Here is an 18,509-nt window from a genome sequence, read left to right on the forward strand (position 1 = left end):
CAGATGAACAAACAAACATTCTGCAATTTTCATAATTGCAAACTTCTTAATTAAAAAGTCAGAGTAATCATCGTTATAAATTAAGATGTCATTCAGTCTTGAATCTCACAATTTTCAAACCTTTGAAGACCTCAAAATGATGATCGTATTGGTACTCGCCGCTTTGGCTTTGCAGTCGGACATTTACGCAGGTAAAGAAGTTTATTGTAATTTTATTATGAACCCCGTTTACGGACAATTGTTTTTCTTGGGTAAGACCGTGATTAGTTCTAAGGTAGAATTATAAGAGAGATGAATATGTAACACTACAATTCAAAGGCAAAATGAAAGGTATCATCATCGAGTTGAAGTCTAAGTTTTGAAGGAGTAGTCTAAGGAATGCACTTCTTGTTAGTCAAGATTAGTCAACAGCATAACTATTATTACGCTAGTACATGCACTAAAGCTCAACGAGTTAGGACGGAATCTCCCAGGACTACGAGTATTAACTGGACAAAATTATGTACCAAAATTATTAACATCTTGTTGCAAACTTCTGTGTTACTGTTTGAAATATTTTATCAAAAGAAACCAGCATTTCAATCAACACGAAACATCGAAAACAAATTTTGAAGTTCAACTGAATTCCACTGAATCGCTTAAAAGACGATAGCTACACGTGAAATTTTACATCAGTTTACGGTTCTTGTGAACTTTGAAATTCATTTTCTCAGGCTCTGATAAGAAATTGCTGTTAATGTTATCTAGGATAATTACTTACATCTTTAGTTGTTACAAGGATAGAAACTAAGCAATCGGACTAAAATTATTCTGGTACTAGATTTTTGTCCAACTAAAATTGATATTACTCGATTGCCAGATCGATTCCGTCTTAAAAAATATTTCTGTTTTGTGCGTTCGAAAACATAACAATCAGCTCTCCCTCCAACGATATGTTGATTATGTTCATTGTCGTTTTCCATGCTCATATTTAAATGTGCGAAGGTACATAGTCGTATATTTAGGCCCCGTCCACACTGACCCGGGTAAATTTGAAAGCAGAGAAATTTGAAAACGCCCCGCAAATTTGAAAACGATACGTTTCATTTTTTGAGCGTTTTTGAAAAGCCCCGTTTTCGGTGACCAAAACGCCGTTTCAGTGTGGACGTTTGGCGTAACCGGGGAAAAAAAGATGCGTTTTTAAATTCACGCGAGTCAGTGTGGACGGGGCCTTAGTTCCATTTTGACCAAAACTGTTACGCAATCTCCGTAATTATCCCCTTTTAAACCATCATTTCGTTTTTTTTTCCTTCCAGTGAGCGCTGGCTGTCCAAAGCTGCCTTCCATCCCATTAACGTATCCTGTCTACAAGTGGTGTATAAATGGGCCACAGGTAGTCAATCGAACCTGTACCTTTGTTTGCGTCAGAGGTTATTCTCTGGAAACTGACCCAAACCGGGTTTTTTTCCGATTTGTGTGCCAGGCTAATGGAACTTGGAGCGGAAAAGTACACAAATGCGTGGGTAAGTCCAACCCTAGCTCCCAGCCAAAAAAAAAAGAGTTTTGGCGGGAAGATTTTATGTTAATTCTGCAAAATGCAGAACCATGCATTCTACCGACCTAGGGAGATCTAAATTAATTATATATCGTAATATTCCTAAAATAAGCCTGGATTTTTGTTGTTTCTAAAAAACATTTTAACCCTCGGACGTACAAGGGGATGCCCCCCCATGAGGTTTTTTCCAAATTTTGAGAAAAAGATTTACTCTACAGTACTGAAACTTTTAGTAGCTGTTCATTCATCCTTTGCCGAAATTTTTATATGTCAACCATGTGTCAATGATATTTGACGTTGCCATGGCAACAGCATAAATACAGACAGGTCTTGCTAAAAATCGTCATTTTTTAACATTTTTCTTTATTTTTTCCAGTTTTTTTCAACAGAATTGCACGATTTGTTTATTTTAACATTCCATAAGCATTCTGACTTGATTTTGCATCAATTTCCGTTATTTTTGACTTTCTAAGAAAATGTTAAAATCCAAGATGGCGGATCCAAGAGGGCGGCTCTAATGACGTCACGTGACGTCATATGACGTCACAGCCAATTAAAATTATGCCATCTTGTAGAGTAAGCTACGGGTTTTCTTCTGAGAGCAAAATAATTTCGCTACGCCTTAATATAACAAAAACTCCGTGGAGGGGTTCCATCCACCACCCCCCCCCCCCCTTGTACGATGGTGGGGGTATGAGTTTGCTTGTACGTCCGAGGGTTAAAAACATATTTATGAGCACACTGTATGAGTTTGCTGTCGAGGAGTAAAGAAAGGGAGGTTTTATGACAAAATGTTTTTATTTCAGCAAAGACTTACCCTGGGTACCAGAGGATTTTTTCTCGCGCGCGGTAAATACTTCGGCGGCCGAAGGCCGTCACCACGAGTGGCGAGGCCGCGAGAAAAAACCTCGTTTTTTGAGCGGGTCGCAATAAAGACATGACTGACACCGGAAAACGGGAAGGAAAAACCTGGCACTCAGCTGCAGGATAGCAAAGGCTGGGGTTTGAGAAAAAGAGCAGCTTCACGCTGATTTAGGTTTCCAAACATTGCAACTATAATGGTTTAGGGAACTTGCTATTACGGATGAAATCGCGCGAGTCGCCTCACATTGGGCGTCCGTCCCGCCACACTTGTTCGCGCATGACGCAATGTAAAGAAATGTGGATGGATTAATTTTGAAATTGAAAACGAAAGGGTCCGTTCAAAAAAGGGCAATACAAAATTACAATTTGACACTATTCCACAGCGATAAAAATCAACAGAAAACTACAATTGGCAAAAACTTAACTTTTTGTCTTGGAATACATTTTGTTAAAAAAGACGTTGCAGCTGAGTGATTTAAAAAAAAATGTTTTCTGGTTGCCAATCAACGCTATGTACACATGCATTTCTCTGCTGTTGTAGGCCCCTTAAGCTATTTTACCTGTTTATCAAAGTTCAGTCAAAGACCGCTATTTCATAGATGTAGGTTGGAAGGGGGGAGGGGGTGGGGGGACTCGTAGGCAATTGCCAAAACAATTAGTGTGAACAAGCAGCTATTTCAAAAAGAAATAGTGTTTCGTTTCCTGACTGCGGAAGGGTAAGAATAGTGTAACACTTAAGGAGAGGTGGGTTTGGGGTTTACTTTAATTTGGAGAAGGTCCTAGTGTATGTTAAATTTGCCGAATTTATGCACGAGTGCAGAATGAAAAGAAGAACTTCATATTCAGTAGTAACTTAAATTCTCATTTTACACCTACTGTCGATTTTATGTAAAGGAGACATAAACTACATCCTGCTGCAGTTTGGCTTTCAAGAGTTCAAGTAACACATAAATATTTCTCTTTATAGAAATAGCACATGTCTTTCTCTCCAAATTAAGTTAAGTGAAGGGAGCTTGCCTTTATCGTTTTTACTCATCCAGTGGAAATTAAAATGATTTTTTTTTATTTCTGCAGAACACTTTTTTGCTTAAAAATGGCACCCGATAGCATAACTTTGGATGCGCTCTTCAAAATACATTCTTCCCAAGAAAGAAAGAATAAATATATTCCTATCAATGTGGGGAAACATGAAACCACAAGAGTAAAATGCAAGATCAGAGTAATGCAATTAATTTAAATGGTTTATTTTTTGAAACAAACAATCCTTAAATAAATCAGTTCCATAAATAAAGTGTTTTGTGACTACTGATCTCTGATAAAATGCAAAACAACACTTTAATCGAAGATGAAATTATTACCTTTTGACAAAAAGCTTGAGGTATATACTTCTCTGAGTTGATCACATGCTCAAATCAAATAAATGCCAAATTCATACAAACCAAAACCCTGGTCGACAAGAACAGAGATAAGCACACTGTTTCGAAGCCATTTCTTCAAAATGAAATGCCTGTTGTCACTTTACAAAGACACGCAAACAACCAAAGCAAATTAATGTAAAAAGCTACCATACACAGATTTTTAACAAGGATTTTTAATTAAGCAAAATTCAAGTTTAAAGAAAGTTATATGTTATATATAGTCGTACCAGGATTGTATTTTGCTCGATCCGCGCTGCACGCTCTCCCGGCAAATATAAAATTATCTCCACAGAATAAGACACAGCCAAGTTGCTTCTGTTGTCAGTGTAACAGCCTTGCATTGGTAACACTGATAATAACGATTTGCATTTTTGGCGATACTGTGGAGTTTCGATCAGACCGCGATGGCTTTGAATAATCCAAATAATGTTTATATCATTAATTTAATCTCAGAAATCTGCACCAGCAGTTGCAACGGTAGTTAACATTGAGCGTTACATCAACTAAGGAGACGAATTTAGTTCGACACGGCAGTTGCACACCTTGCTATACGATACTGTCCATACAAAATTTAAACTTTGAGCAGAACTTATCAACTTTCCGTGCAGACTCGAATGTTTTTGCGACGCCGACGTGACACTGATCACGCAAGTCCGGGTACATCCACGCGAGAACCCACGCGATTTTGCGTGTATTCGCGCTGTTTGTGACGTCGAAGATGCCGTGAAATTTTCCTGTACAAATAGAATAGGGCAATCTCCCACATTTATACATTCCTCTGTTACATGAAGTGAAATTAACTTTGTAAGTCACCTGCAAATATGCACTTCTCTTTGTAGCGCGCTTAAGCTCTACCGTGTGAGCAAACACGAGATACGCCAAGTCATCCCGTTTTTCTTTGCGCTTGTAAACACTGGTTGGTGGAAATTTACTTCCGTTTCAGAATAATATTAAACGCTACGAGAGCTTTCTCTAGTTTTCTTACAATACATCGCTTTAGTCAAACTTAAAACCATTGCAGTCGTTAGATATTTCTGTTTGCAACGAATCTAAATTTTTTTGGTCATGCTGAGGAATATATTTCCGATATTTGAAGAACATGACTGTTTTTACGAAATTAATTGCCATCGGTCATACCTATTTACTTTGTGGTTACGACCGTTCTTGTGATTGGATAGCAGCCCCCCGTGCGAGCAAACACGACAAGTCATCCCTTTTTTGTTTGCGATTGCAAACACTGATTGGTGAAAATTTACTTCCGTTTCAGAAAATCGCTAGAATGTTTACTTAACAATTAAACGCTACGAGAGCTTTCTCTAGTTTTCTTACAATACATCGCTTTAATCAAACTTAAAACCATTGCAGTCGCCAGATATTTCTGTTTGCAACGATTCTCAATATTTTTTTATCATGCTGAGAATATCTTTCCGATATTTGAAGAACATGTTTTTACGAACTTAATTGCCTTCAGTCAAACGTATTTACTTTGTGGTTACGACCGTTCTTCTGATTGGATAGTAGCCCTCACTGTGTAAATAGTTCACATCGAAGCCAAAATAATACCGTATCGTTTCTGAGGAAACGAAACAAAAAAATCGAATTCTTAAGTTCCCGTGAAAGAAACAGCACCATAAGGAGCTTGCTATAACTGAAATTCGGGATCACAAAAACTATTTAACAGCCTCCCCCTTATTTGTATCTTGGAAATTTTTGATTTCATACCTAGCTTGATACTTGCATTTCTCAGACGCTAGAGCCCCAAACCTGCGCTGTCCCGATGACATAACAGTCACCGCCAGGAAAGGAAGCCCATCAGAAATGGTGTCCTGGAAAATAGACGTTGACGACAATTCGATCGCAGTCGAACCCAATGCCAAGGTCACGTTGCAATCCAGTCACGCGTCTCCCCACAATTTTACCATTGGCCGACATCTTGTTGCTGTCACGGCCACTGATAAAGCTGGAAACAAGGCGAGGTGTATGTTTTGGGTGTACATCAAAGGTAATCTTATAAATATTATTTATTGGAATACGTTATCCACGGTCGCTTATTATTAGGTACCAGAATGAAGCAATGTCAGTCTTTCTAGGACTTCATTACAGAGTTACACTCACCCTTCAAATATGATTAATGGAGATCGTTTAAAAGGGAAGTATCCTGGGTATTTGTGTAATTTCAAAAGCTGAGAAACATTTCATTGTTAATGCAAACCTTAATTCAAAAATGGTCCAGGTTTGTTATAAAATACCGCCTAGTATACTTAAAACGTTGGCGAGTGTTTCTGGCCTTGGGTAGAAAGGGTCAAAATGAATTAGTACTTGAAAACTGTCGGCTCTTTTTTTTCAAGTTCTCGCCAAATTCTCGCCTGTTTGTCCCAAAAATATGCTAGAAACGATCACGATTTGTTCTTTTATTCAAGAATTAGGTTGAAATATTTCCCTTCGTGATCTAGGGTTATTTTCAAAAACTACTATAGCACAGTTTCGTCGAAAAACAATCCTCTTTATACTTCTCCTTTATAATTTCATTTCCAGATTTGGAGCCACCAACTTGTAGCTTCTGCCCAGGCGACATTGTCAGAGAAGGGAAAAGTTCGTTGGTAAGAGTGTCATGGGACGTGCCAGTTTGCTCCGACAATTCACACTTGCCCCCCAAAATCGTCCCCAGTCGACGTAACGGTGAACACTATCGAGTTCCTGGAACATATAAAATTCAGTACACTGTAGAGGACTTTGCGTTCCCGAAACCGAACATTTATACCGGGTGCTCCTTTAACATAATACTAAAGAGTAAGTAACAACTTTATATCTGTCTTGATTTAAGAAAACAAGGCCCCAGGAACTGCCTGAGGCCAGCAACTCTCTTAGCCCTCTCCTCCCTTCCCCCTGTGGATTTCAGAGAGCCCAGGGCGGGGCACTGCTAGGAAGCCTTCCCATGCCCGGTCACAGCTGAGCTCTCAGTGGTCTCAAGGCTTCTGAGCCAGCCCCCAAAAACCAAAAGCCAGGAGCAGTCCTGACCACATTTCAAAGCAAAGTCTTTGCAGAAAACAAGCCAAAAACCTGACTTTAGCCACCCCCCCCCCCCCCCCAGCCGGATTGCAATTCAACAGCTGACCCAGGGCTCCCTAGGGTTGTTAGATCAGGGCCCCAGCTTGCTGCCCACGGGGTCGGTGACGTTGTCCCACGAGTCGGCCTTCAAGCACGGATCCCGGAGTCCACGTTTTGTAAAATCCAGACAGATATACTCTATACGCTGTTAACTTTTTTAAGGTAAAGATGTAAGTAATTATCCGTGATAACACCAACAACAATTTCTTATCAGAGTCTGAGAAAATGAATTTTAAAGTTCACAAGGTATAGGCAAAATCTCACGTGTAGCCATTTTGTAAATTCGGCTTAAGCGATTCAGTGGAATTCAGCGGAACTTCGAAATTTGTTTTCGATGTTTGGTGTTGTTAGAAAAGATTTCTTTTGATAAGATATTTAAAGCAGTAACAAAAAAGTTTGCAATAAGGTGGAAATAATTCTGGTACAACAATTTCTTATCAGATTCTGAGAAAATGATATTCAAAGTTCACAAGCTATGGGCAAAAGCTTACATCTTTTAAGCGATTCATGGGAATTCAGTGGAACTTCGAAATTTGTTTTCGATGTTTGGTGTTGTCAGAAAAGATTTCTTTCGATAAGATATTTGAAGCAGTAACACAAAAGCTTGCAATCAGGTGTAAATAGTTTTGGTACATAATTTTGTCCAATAACTACTCCAAGTCCTGGCGGATTTCCTCTTAACCGTTACAGATTTTGCTGTCCAAACAACACCAGTCCAATCAACATTATTCTTATACACTATCATATACACTTCTTATCACTCACCCTTAGATAGAGTTAAAAAAAACAGGCAAAAAAGACCCTACATTAGAACATGAAGTTCATTATTCATGAACATAAATCGTTTATGCTTGCCAAGAAATTAGACAGAGGGTATCTGAAGAGCAGGCAGGAAAGAAGATTCTAAACTGGTATTTGGAAGGTCACGGGTTTGACTTCTGTTTCGCGCTCAGAAGCTTTATTTTGTTCCCTGAGGAAATTCGAGCTAAGAACAATTCTTCTTTTGTATACCGTATTCTGTATTGGCATTAAGACTAACTTGGTATGATCACTTTTAGGGCCCAGATGTCCTATGTACCCTCCTCCAAAGAACGGTGCCTTGGTTTGTTTGAACCGTGATGATGGCTCGTCTGCATTTTGCCAAGTGGTTTGTCAAGATGGCACTGATTTTGTGGCTCCCCCTGCCTATTTATACATTTGTGATGACGCAGGCACTTGGCGAACGCATTATCTTTTTCCAAACCTCCAGCTTCCGTGGCCGGATTGCGCAAGTATGTATTCAGCTAGTTCTTTTCCAGACAATTAAAGGAGAAGTTTACTCCAAAATGCCACTTTTCAATTTACTCCAAGATGGCGGCGGCCGGTTCTCGATTTTTGGACTACTTCAGACAAGGATTTCAAAGGGTATTAACACTCTTTGGAAGCTGAAATATTGGTGACTAACATATCTTTGTATAAACTTTTCGTTTGCGTAAAGAAGAAGAAGGTGCTATTTTGAAATGAACCAATCCTTTATGTCTCAAACGTCAGCGATGCCTCTGAAGTGAAGGCATCATTTTGGGAAGAGCCTCTGGACACAAAGCTAGAATGCTGAGCTGTTCCGTTCTAGTGGTAAGGCTCTGAAATTTCGTGGGGGGGGGGGGAGGTGCCCCCCTAAGGCATTTTCCAAATTTTGAAAAAAATTGGAAAAGGTTCAGCTGGCTTTTCAAGAAACCTTACCAGAAGTAAAGATGTTTATATCTTCTGGTTACTGTATCTACCCCAAACGCTGAAAATATGCAGCTTTTCATTCTCGTCGGTTAATTTCTCAGGTTCCTTTGACATCTTGGAAAAGAAAATACGGTCATTTAAGTAAGGATGTATAGAGTGGATTAACCCTCGGACGTACAACTAGCCGACAAGTGGGGGGCCGAGTAGCATCTACCCCCGTTAGGTTTTTCCGAAATTTTGAAAAGAGGATCATGTTAACTCTACAATGCTGAAACTTTCAGTAGCTGTTCATTCATTCCTTGCAGACATTTTGACATGTCAACCATGTGTCCATTATTTTTGACTTTGCCTTGAGCAGGTCTGGCAAGGAATCGTCATTTTTAACATATTTATTTATTTTTTCCAGTTTTTTGAAACAAAATTGAACGATTTGTTAATTTTTACATTCCATAAGCATTCTGGCTTGTGATTTTGCATCAATTTCCTTGATTTTGTGACTTTCCAAGAAAATGGTGAAATCCAAGATGGCGGAAAGTGCTAATTCTATTAGCACACGCTTCTTTTTTATAGACATTCTATAAAAAGACATTTTATAGACACATTTTATACACACTTCTAAATTCCAATTTGATCTGGAATCACTGGGATCAAGAAAAGCCACTTTGTGGAAGATCTCACTGGAAATTTCCCATTATTATTATTCCCATTAGTTGCTGTACGTTTTATCAAGAAAAAATTCTCTTGTTGACGAGTTTCCCTAAGTAGTTCTCGTCGCTTGACTGTTTGAAATGAGAAACTTTATGTTGATTACTGTCAGGACTAAAATGATTTAAGTCACTTCTTATAAAAGTTATTTTTTATTTCTTATTGTTTTTTTTTTTCTTCAGGCGGCGCTGGTCCTTCAGTGGTGAACAACCCCGGACTGTCGAAGTATTTCTTTTTTAATGGAAATCAGGCACACTCTCAAGTTGTTTCGGAATTAAAGCAGAAATTTCTAGACTTCGCTAAAAGTCCAAGGATCCCACCATTTTATTGTATGTTCAACAGCGACTGTAAACCTGAAAAAGTTCACGTTTATGTTTAACAGTGATTTTTCGGGAACATGTCACAAGGTCCAGTTTGGCTTTGTTCTGTAGATTGAACGACTGGAGATTAAATCGTAGAACTAGAAAGAGAAATAAAAGCTATCGCATGTTAACAGTTAAAGTGTGATTTTTTGTTTCATAAATGTTCATTTTGCCTAGCATGAAATGTTTACGTAAGTGATCCCACGCCTTTAGCCTTCAATTCACCCCGTAATTCCTCGGGGAAACTCATTTTAACAACTGTAACCGAGAGAAATATTATTTTCTCTCACTGTAACGTGACATTCCGTTACGAATTCTATAGACGGTTACGTATGGTTCACAACATTGTAATGGGGAAGGGGTGGGGGGATTTGAATTTTTTCCCCTGTTTCAAGTGTAAAAAAACGGCAAGTGACCCAAGAATTGTAACGTGAATTATAGCCACACTGAGTCAGTGGGTAGGCTACAGCGCGGGGTTCCTTTCGCCTCGAGAGTGATGAAATGACGGAGTGATTATGCTACTTTACAAGTCAAAAAAAATAGTGGTTACCAAATTCTTTTTCGAGATACGATATCTAAAAGAAGACGCATGTTTTTAATGAACTAATGCAGGCCAACAACTTCCTTTGTCCTTGTCCTTGCCATTAACAATTGGATTTGCAAACGTTCAAATCAGCAAAATGCTGCAAAATGTAATTGATTCGATCGCGCGCAGGAAGAGAAAATAAAAATTTTAATGAAAATTAGCTATATATTGTCGGTCGGTAGAATAATATCCCAAAAGGTTATATATCACTTAAAAAACGGGGGTCACCGAGCGTTTAAGAGAGGAAACTGTAAGCGAAGTTAACGCTACGGCAACCCACATTATAACGGGTTCCGTTGGTTATAAGCCGGTTCTTTTTGCTATCTTACTATCAAAGTGCATTCTACCATGTTCTTTAGGTTGTCGCGCGCTCTCCTCGCGGCGCACCCTTAAACTCAAATTTGTCTTCATGGCGCAAACCAGCGTTTTTAACTAAAATCTGGACTTTCCACTGATGAAATTCGAAGGGCTGAACCCGAAACGTGTGGAACTTTGAATTGTTTTAAAGGCACTTACTACTCATTTAGTGAGAACTTTTTTAAAACTTTGCATTCTACTACTACTGGGCTGTGGGCTATCGTTCGTTATACCGGGGTTACACTGCACTTGACATATGTGGAATAAAAAATGTTGCGCCAACTAAAATGACTTTTTACGCGCGTCTTTGTATTTCCGCGAGTTTTAAAAATTCAATGTCACGAAAGTTTAATTTCCGGTGAAAAGAAGTAGTTTTAAAGTTGTGTAAGATTCCAGGTGAAAAAACAAATTGATGTTCAACCTATTTTAATTGCTATAAAAATCAGATTTATAAAAAAATTAGGGATAAGTGACATTAGATTTATTAAGTTCATTTAAAAACTGTCAATTAATAAATAACTCAAAGAACACTTATCTAAACTTTTTGCTTTTTCTTTGTCTTAATATTGTTTTTTATTTTAACTGTCAACAAACGGGAAGCATGAATTAGGATTGAGCTAGAACAGTAAGTTTACGTCCAATTTATCAGTCGCTATTTAGCCACTTTGAACCTAAATACCTTATTGCATGAAATTTTCGCGACAGGTTAATTTCGCGCGTTTTGCGATATTTCCAAAAATATCGCGAAATTAAAGTGACGCGAACAATAAGTGTCGCGAACATAACATGACGCGAAAATTAAGTGACTCACAATCAAGAAAGAATAAGTTTAGTACCACTGAAGGAAGGAATCTTCAATGTAAATGAATGTTGTCGTCAATTGACTCAAGAACAATAACTCGTGCACGTACAAGCATGACCTACTTGTAGACATAGCGAGAAGTTTGTTGTTGCTATTGCCGAGATTTAGTCTCACCCTTGCGTTTTTGTTAATTTTGACGTTATTGTTCCTTTGATAACGTCGTTTTAAATAATCAAGGGCATGTTAAATAATACTGCCACGGAAATGTATATTGCGTCTTACTCAAAAACGCGAAAATGAAGTGATTCAAAATACAAAATTCCGCAAAATCGCGAAATTTTTAGTGTCGCAAAATATGCGCATCTCAAGATCGCGAAATTCGCGAATATTTCATGTAATAAGGCCATCCCAATAAAATGTTTCGTTTCCCATCCTCCCCCCTCCCCCCCCCCCTTGTTGTGATGGTGGGTCGGTCGGTCGGGCAAAAAAAAAAAGAAGAATGAACACTTTAAGGGGTCTGGGTTCATTTAAGAAGCCAGGAGATGCAGAACCAAAAGATTTTGTTTCAGTCAATCTTATTGAGAATGTTGGAACAATCGCTAATCCCTTGGCACGAAACAGCCTTTGAAAAACTTAGTATCGATGTTAATTAAAGACAAGAACATCACATCATACCAATTGTTGTTTATAAAACAAGATCGTGTGATTGTAAATTAAAGTTCTTGCCTCTTTGACTAGTGAATCTGGATTTTTTTTTTTACATTTCGAAAAAAATGGGTCTGTCGGGCGATTGGAAACGAAACATTTGTTGGGATGGCCTAATGTAAATTCAAGATGTAGCAATGTCTCTGGTAATAATTCATTTCCCTACGTTGCAATACAGAATGGAAACAACGCATTCTATTTTGCTATTTGTGTGGGTATTGCGCTGATTCAACGCGATTATAACTAGTTTTTTGGGACCTCAATTAAAACATGACAGCGAAACTATCAAGCAGCCCAACTGGATTTATAGAGGACAATAAAAGTTAAGAATACATTAGGTCTCCACACACGTAGGAACAAGACGCAGGGACAGGACGCAGCAACATGTAGCAGGGACAAAAGCGTGTGTTATTCACACTGAGGGGACGTGGAGTATGGACGAGTAGCGAGGACATGCATCAGCAACAAAATTAAAATATGTTAACACACAAGTAGTTGAAGCAGGGACATGCCCCAGGGGCATGTCGCAGCGACGCATACCCTCGTGTGTGCTGATAATTTTTTGCACGTGCAAAACAAGTTCCTGCAACGTTTTGTCCCTGCGACATGTTGCACGAAGTTCAACGAGTTAAATTCCGTGCAACATGTCGCAGGGACAAAACAGCTTCAAAGTGCGTGTCGCGCGTGCCAAAAATAATCAGCACACACGAAGGGACGTGTCGTTGCGACATGTCTCGGGAACATGTCCTCGCTACATTTTCCTGCGTGTGTACACATTGCAGGCACGGCGGAGCCGGGGGGCTGGGGGGGGGGGCTTTAGCCCCCCCAGAATTTTCAAAAAAATAAAGACTTACTAAGAGAAAAGTCTTTTAAGCCCCCCCCCCACTTCAAGTCACCAGTCAGCCCCCCCCCCCCACTTGGAAAATTGCTCCGCCGTCCCTGCATTGTGATTTTGTCGCTGCGACGTGTCCCTGCGAACAACATTGTTGCCGTGCAACACGATCGACAAAATGAATAAAGTGGTCACCATTTATGGATACGTACTTGCAATATCAACACAGAAACTCTGAAAAGACAAATGTTAAAGATAAAAAAAAGACAACAATACATGCACCACAAAATTTGTTAAGAAAAAAACAATTAAAGCGAAAATGATGTTTTCATTCAGTGTATTGATTATTATTTTTAGAGAGTTTCGTTGTCATGGTTTTAAAGTTATAAATGATAGAAAAAGAAAGTTTCTTTGTTACATGTGTAGCACTGAACAAAATTATCTTTCATGTTTTTTTTGTCATGTTCCAGATGAACAAACAGCCATCCAGCGATTTTCATTATTACCACCTACTTGATTGATGAGTCAGATTAATTAAGGGAACGAATTGCTATAAATCTAGATGTCGTTTAGTCTTTATGAGACAATTTCAAAACGCTGTATAACTCGTAGCTTTTAAAATGATGATCGCATTTTTACTCGCCGTTTTGGCTTTACAATCAGAGATTTCAGCAGGTAAGGCCGTTATCAATTTAGAGTTGATTTATGAGAAGAGAGATGAAAATGTAACACTAAATTAAAATTCAAGGGCAAAATGAGTCGGGTGTATTACCACGTCGTCGAGTTGACTGACGTTTTACTTTTAATACAGGGGCTTTGTCCCAGATCTAAACATGTATTTAACAGAGTTTTGAACAGCCAAAATAGTAGGAAACCTAAAAATAATGGCCCATTTATATTACCAATGTGATGGCTAGGATGGAAATAAATAACAGCTTGGAAAATTAAGGCTAAAACTTTTCAAGTTGTTCCCGTGCGTCTTCAAAAATTTTTAGGCTGGTTTAGGCCCTGTCAACATTAACCCGGGTAAATTTGAAAACGATCGCTTCATCGCACGTTGTTTCCTTTTGTTTCGACCGAGAACACAAGACTAATTGACGTCAGCGGTTTCAAAAAGACCAGGTTTCGCCCGTTTTCGCCGTACACCACCTAGCCGGCGTTTTCAAATTTACCCATTTTGGAGAGCGGGTTTGAAAAGTACCGTTTTCGGTGACCGAAACCGCCGTTTCAGTGTTGGGCTATCCGGGTAAAAAAAGCTTAAGATGCGTTTTCAAATTTACTTGGGTCAGTGTGGACGGGGCCTTAGATAAAAATTATTATGCCTTAAGACCGAAGCTATTAAAAGGGTTGAACATTGAAAAACTTCGGAAGGACCTTTTTAAAATCTGCATTGTGTGATGGAAACAAAATTTATAAATTGTTTTCACTCAAACAATCAAACAATTTATTAAATACGTCCAACGTGGTTTTCTGTGCGCATTTGTGTACAGGACAGTCGCTTAGCAACGTAGAGGCGAAACTTGCTGGCTCAGTCCTGTCTCAGAGACCGATAGTGCTTGCCCAGACAATATAGTGTTAGATACATAAACTATCATGCACAGTCTACCATTCACCTACAGCTTTGGTAAAAATATAGTGCCACACGAACCTTAGAGTCCTCAAAGAATCATTTATAGTCCCACTGCCTCATTCTTAGCTATTTGAGGTTTAATTGCCTTACCAAGAAATCAAATGGTGGGTATGTGAATTTCAGGCAGTAAGGAGGCGATTTTCAAACTAACTTACTAATTTTCTGGAATAAGCCTTTATTTTACAACTTATAATTTATTTACATTTATCATTTCGGCATATTTTAATTTATCCTTGCAGTTAGCTCAACTCTCACCAACCGTCATCCCGGTTTAGCCACGATATCATTTTTTAGGCGAGGACGTTAGTCTCGAGCCTTATGTTATGAAGCGATAAATCGGTTGGGTTTACAACGGGCGATGGGCGATGTGATGATTCGAACCGAGGGGAATTGGTAACTAAGAATATGGCTTGAGATTTGTTTTCCTCCGCCATCTTGGTTATTCGAGACTTTTTCGCAGCCAGAAGCCTTGACTCGAAGTAACATTAGTAGCTGATATTTTTTTGCGCTCACTTCCAAACATATTGAGATATCATAGTACACAAAAACCTTATCGACACACCGAACTAAATTGTGGTTTACGAGCTGGGAGTCAGCTGGCGAGTGCTGTTTCGGCAGACCTTTGCCTTTCAAGACTGAAGTTGAACTGGATATAAAGCATTGAAAGCAATATAAGCACGGCTAATTAAACATCAGGATTGATATATTTGTGATCTGAACTACTGGCGACATTGTAACCTGAGCTTTAACTGAAGAGGAGAAGTGCAGAAGAATATATTGCCACAACTGCTGAGGTGAGCTATCAAAAATTTATATCAGTTTGCTTGTACATGTACTTTATTAAATAACATAATGGACAAAGTATTTATGGAATCGAAATAACGATTTTAAAAGGCTAAATATCTGCTAGATGTTGTTATATTTAATTTGCTGGAATTTATAGATTACTAAGCATTAAGAGGGCTTCATTCGCGATCCCTTCTGTCAACAGAACGTTTTCGTATACTACTAGGTCAGATTTCAACATTGGTTTTAATAATGGTGTGCAAAGCAGTAATTATAAATAAGTGATTGTAAAATATGGATACAAACAAACTTATTTCAGGCTTTACCACTGATAACAGAACTACAATTGATCACATTTATACAAATCTAAATAAATCAAGAGTCCAAACTGGTGTTCTCAAGACACACTAAAGTGACCTTAAAGCTGGGTGGTTTAATAGCAACCAAAAAAGAGTATATACATTTTTGTAGACCATAATAACTAGTAAATGATTTAAGAAGCATAGTGTACATGTAGAAAGATGTGTTTCAGAAAAAAAAAATTTTAAGTAACTACTTATGTTGCAATAAATTGTTGTAGTTAATCAGTCTTAGTGTCTAAACAAATATGTGTAAAACAATTATAAAATTTTTAACAATTGATTCTTTCTTTTATTATGTTTACAGAACAGAAGTTTTCAAAGAATCCACTGACAGCTGTGTTTTGTCCTAATTGCTTCAATATGTTTAATCTGCACTTTGTCAAGAAGCAGCATGAATGTGGCTATTGCATTGGAACTGCTTTGACTGGAACTGGTTATTGGCCTCTATTCTGCCTCTATGCAATATATAGAAAGCCCAATCTTAAACAAAACACGGCGAAAACCATATAGCAATAACACCTAAGTTAAAAAAATAAACTGTGTAAAACATCTCTGGATTTGCTACTGAAAGATCCTTCAATTCAAATTCATTACTGGCAAACCACTGTATCAACTCTACTTCCTAGACTCCACATGTACTGTATCAAGATGTTGGACTTATTGGACTTACTTGCATCACAAATTGTACAGAAAGTGCAAACAACTTTTAGCCCCATTTAAATTTAACAAGAGTAAATCAAGATGCTATATCAACTTTACTTCCTGGAAACCTGTACTTCCTTGCACTGCGTGTTTTACCTCTAAATGATATTAAGTTTTTGGACTTACTGCACAAAATTTACATTACAGATTGTACAGTCAGTGCAGACATCTTATTAGAGTTGTACGAATTAAATCGTGCCAATTTTGTGATCAAAGCAGCTTACAATTTGCCTTTTATTAATTATAGTAACATTGGTTAGAAACTAACCTTTCGTTGGAATGCACAACTAAAAACACCACCGGAAACAAAGTACTGTATTTAAAAATGTTATTTACCTGACAAACCCATTTCCCCCCCTTTTAAAGCAAATGTCTCAGTGTCTCAACTTTCGACTTACAGTGAGGAGCCCAAAAGGGTGACCACTTTTAATGTACTAACAATTTTCCTTGCACGAAAGAATGTGAATTAATTAAAAGTGGTCACACATTTGGGCTCCTTGCTGTAAATCACACATCTTTTGGACTCGCATTTTCACTCAATAGACATTTTTGGCTTTGTCAGTGTAAATTGCACATTTCAAAATCACATGATGCTCCCCAGAGAACTTGTTTTAAACTATCTGAATACCAAGAGAATTTTTCTGAAAGGAGTGATTCTCAAGAGTGATGTCACAGTCTGAAATAGGACAACAAAAAAACGAAGCCCGAAAGGTCTCTTCTCAGTTCTTTGTCTGGAATTTTTAACATACTGTCTTGCTTTACTGGAACGTCCTCGCCTTAGTATGCATTGCATACCGGTTATTTATCTTTCTGAGCAATTCGACTTGGCAAAACTTCATCACTTGACATACATGTCACTGTTTTTCAGGGGCCAAATGTCCTATGTACCCTCCTCCCAAGAACGGTGCCTTGGTTTGTTTGAACCGTGATGAATGGCTCGTCTGCATTTTGCCAAGTGGCTTGTCAAACCGGCACTGATTTTGTTAATCATCCTCCCTTGTTGTACATTTGTGATAACGCTGGCACTTGGCAAATACATTCTCTTTTTCCTCAGTCAAGCGCCAAGCTCCCATGACCGGATTGTGCAAGTATGTTTTGGTAACATATAAATGCTAGTCCTTTTTAGAAATCAGTTGGGTAACATAAATGCTAGCCCTTGGTTTGGTAACATTCTTCCCCTCTTTTATCATTCATCAAATAAATGTTGTATTCGAGGCCTTAAAAAAGCCCCGAAAAACATTATAAGAGGGCGGTGAATTGTCCTCGAAGCAGTTCTGGACCTGGAAATTGACCATCAATACAGAATTAAACTTGTACTTTATTTCAACCGTTCAACCGTTTTGTAAGGAAGTTTTGAGAAGGCAAAAAAGATTATTTTTAGTTCTTCACTGAGGTGCAGAGGCTTTACAAAGGAAGTAGCATTTTAAAGATTTTTCGAGAAACGTTATTGTTGATAGAGTAAAGATGTTTGTTCTGATTAGTATATTTTCCCCGAAGATTGGAAAATTGACCTCTTTATTCTCGGTAGCGGTTCGATTTCGCAATTCGTTGACAAATTGAATAAAAGTGGATTTTTCAGCTTATGCAAATAGAAAATCTCATCATTTTAGGAAAGAGTTGTAAAACGAAATTCAAGGAGAACTATTGAGACTAATGCAATGCAAAATCTCCTTAGTGATTGCCATAACAAAATTCCCTTGTCGATGCATGATTTTCTTTATTTTAGTCACCTGTCTACTTGACAATGAACTTACAATGAAATGAGAAACTTGAAGTTGATCACTGTTAATGGTTTAGGTTACTTAGACTAAGCTCTAATTGTATATTTTATTATTATTTTTAACATTTCAGGCGGCGCTGGTCCTTCAGTGGTGAAAAGTGCCGGTCTGTCGGAGTTTTTCTTCAATGGAAATCAGGCGCATTCTCAAGTGGTGTCGCAATTAAAGCAGAATTTTCTTAATTTTGCCAAAGGCCGTTACGTCCTGCCATGGTATTGTCTGTATAACAGCGCCTGTCAACCTGACAAGGTACACGTTTACGTTTGAA

At 38.3% G+C, this 18,509-nt stretch overlaps 1 protein-coding gene across 1 annotated transcript; it reads left to right on the forward strand.

The window, feature by feature from the left end:
• Positions 1-126: 126 nt before the first annotated feature.
• Positions 127-9,834, forward strand: LOC144653441 (sushi, von Willebrand factor type A, EGF and pentraxin domain-containing protein 1-like). The gene is made up of 6 exons (XM_078513428.1): positions 127-191; positions 1,296-1,502; positions 5,564-5,818; positions 6,352-6,606; positions 7,983-8,195; positions 9,522-9,834. The coding sequence occupies exons 1-6, from the start codon at positions 137-139 to the stop codon at positions 9,716-9,718; spliced, it is 1,182 nt and encodes a 393-aa protein (XP_078369554.1). The 5' UTR covers positions 127-136; the 3' UTR covers positions 9,719-9,834.
• The last annotated feature ends 8,675 nt before the right edge of the window (positions 9,835-18,509 follow it).

Source organism: Oculina patagonica, chromosome 5 (assembly GCF_052425735.1).
Source record: "Oculina patagonica isolate OP01 chromosome 5, crgOcupat, whole genome shotgun sequence".
Lineage (NCBI taxonomy): Eukaryota > Metazoa > Cnidaria > Anthozoa > Scleractinia > Oculinidae > Oculina > Oculina patagonica.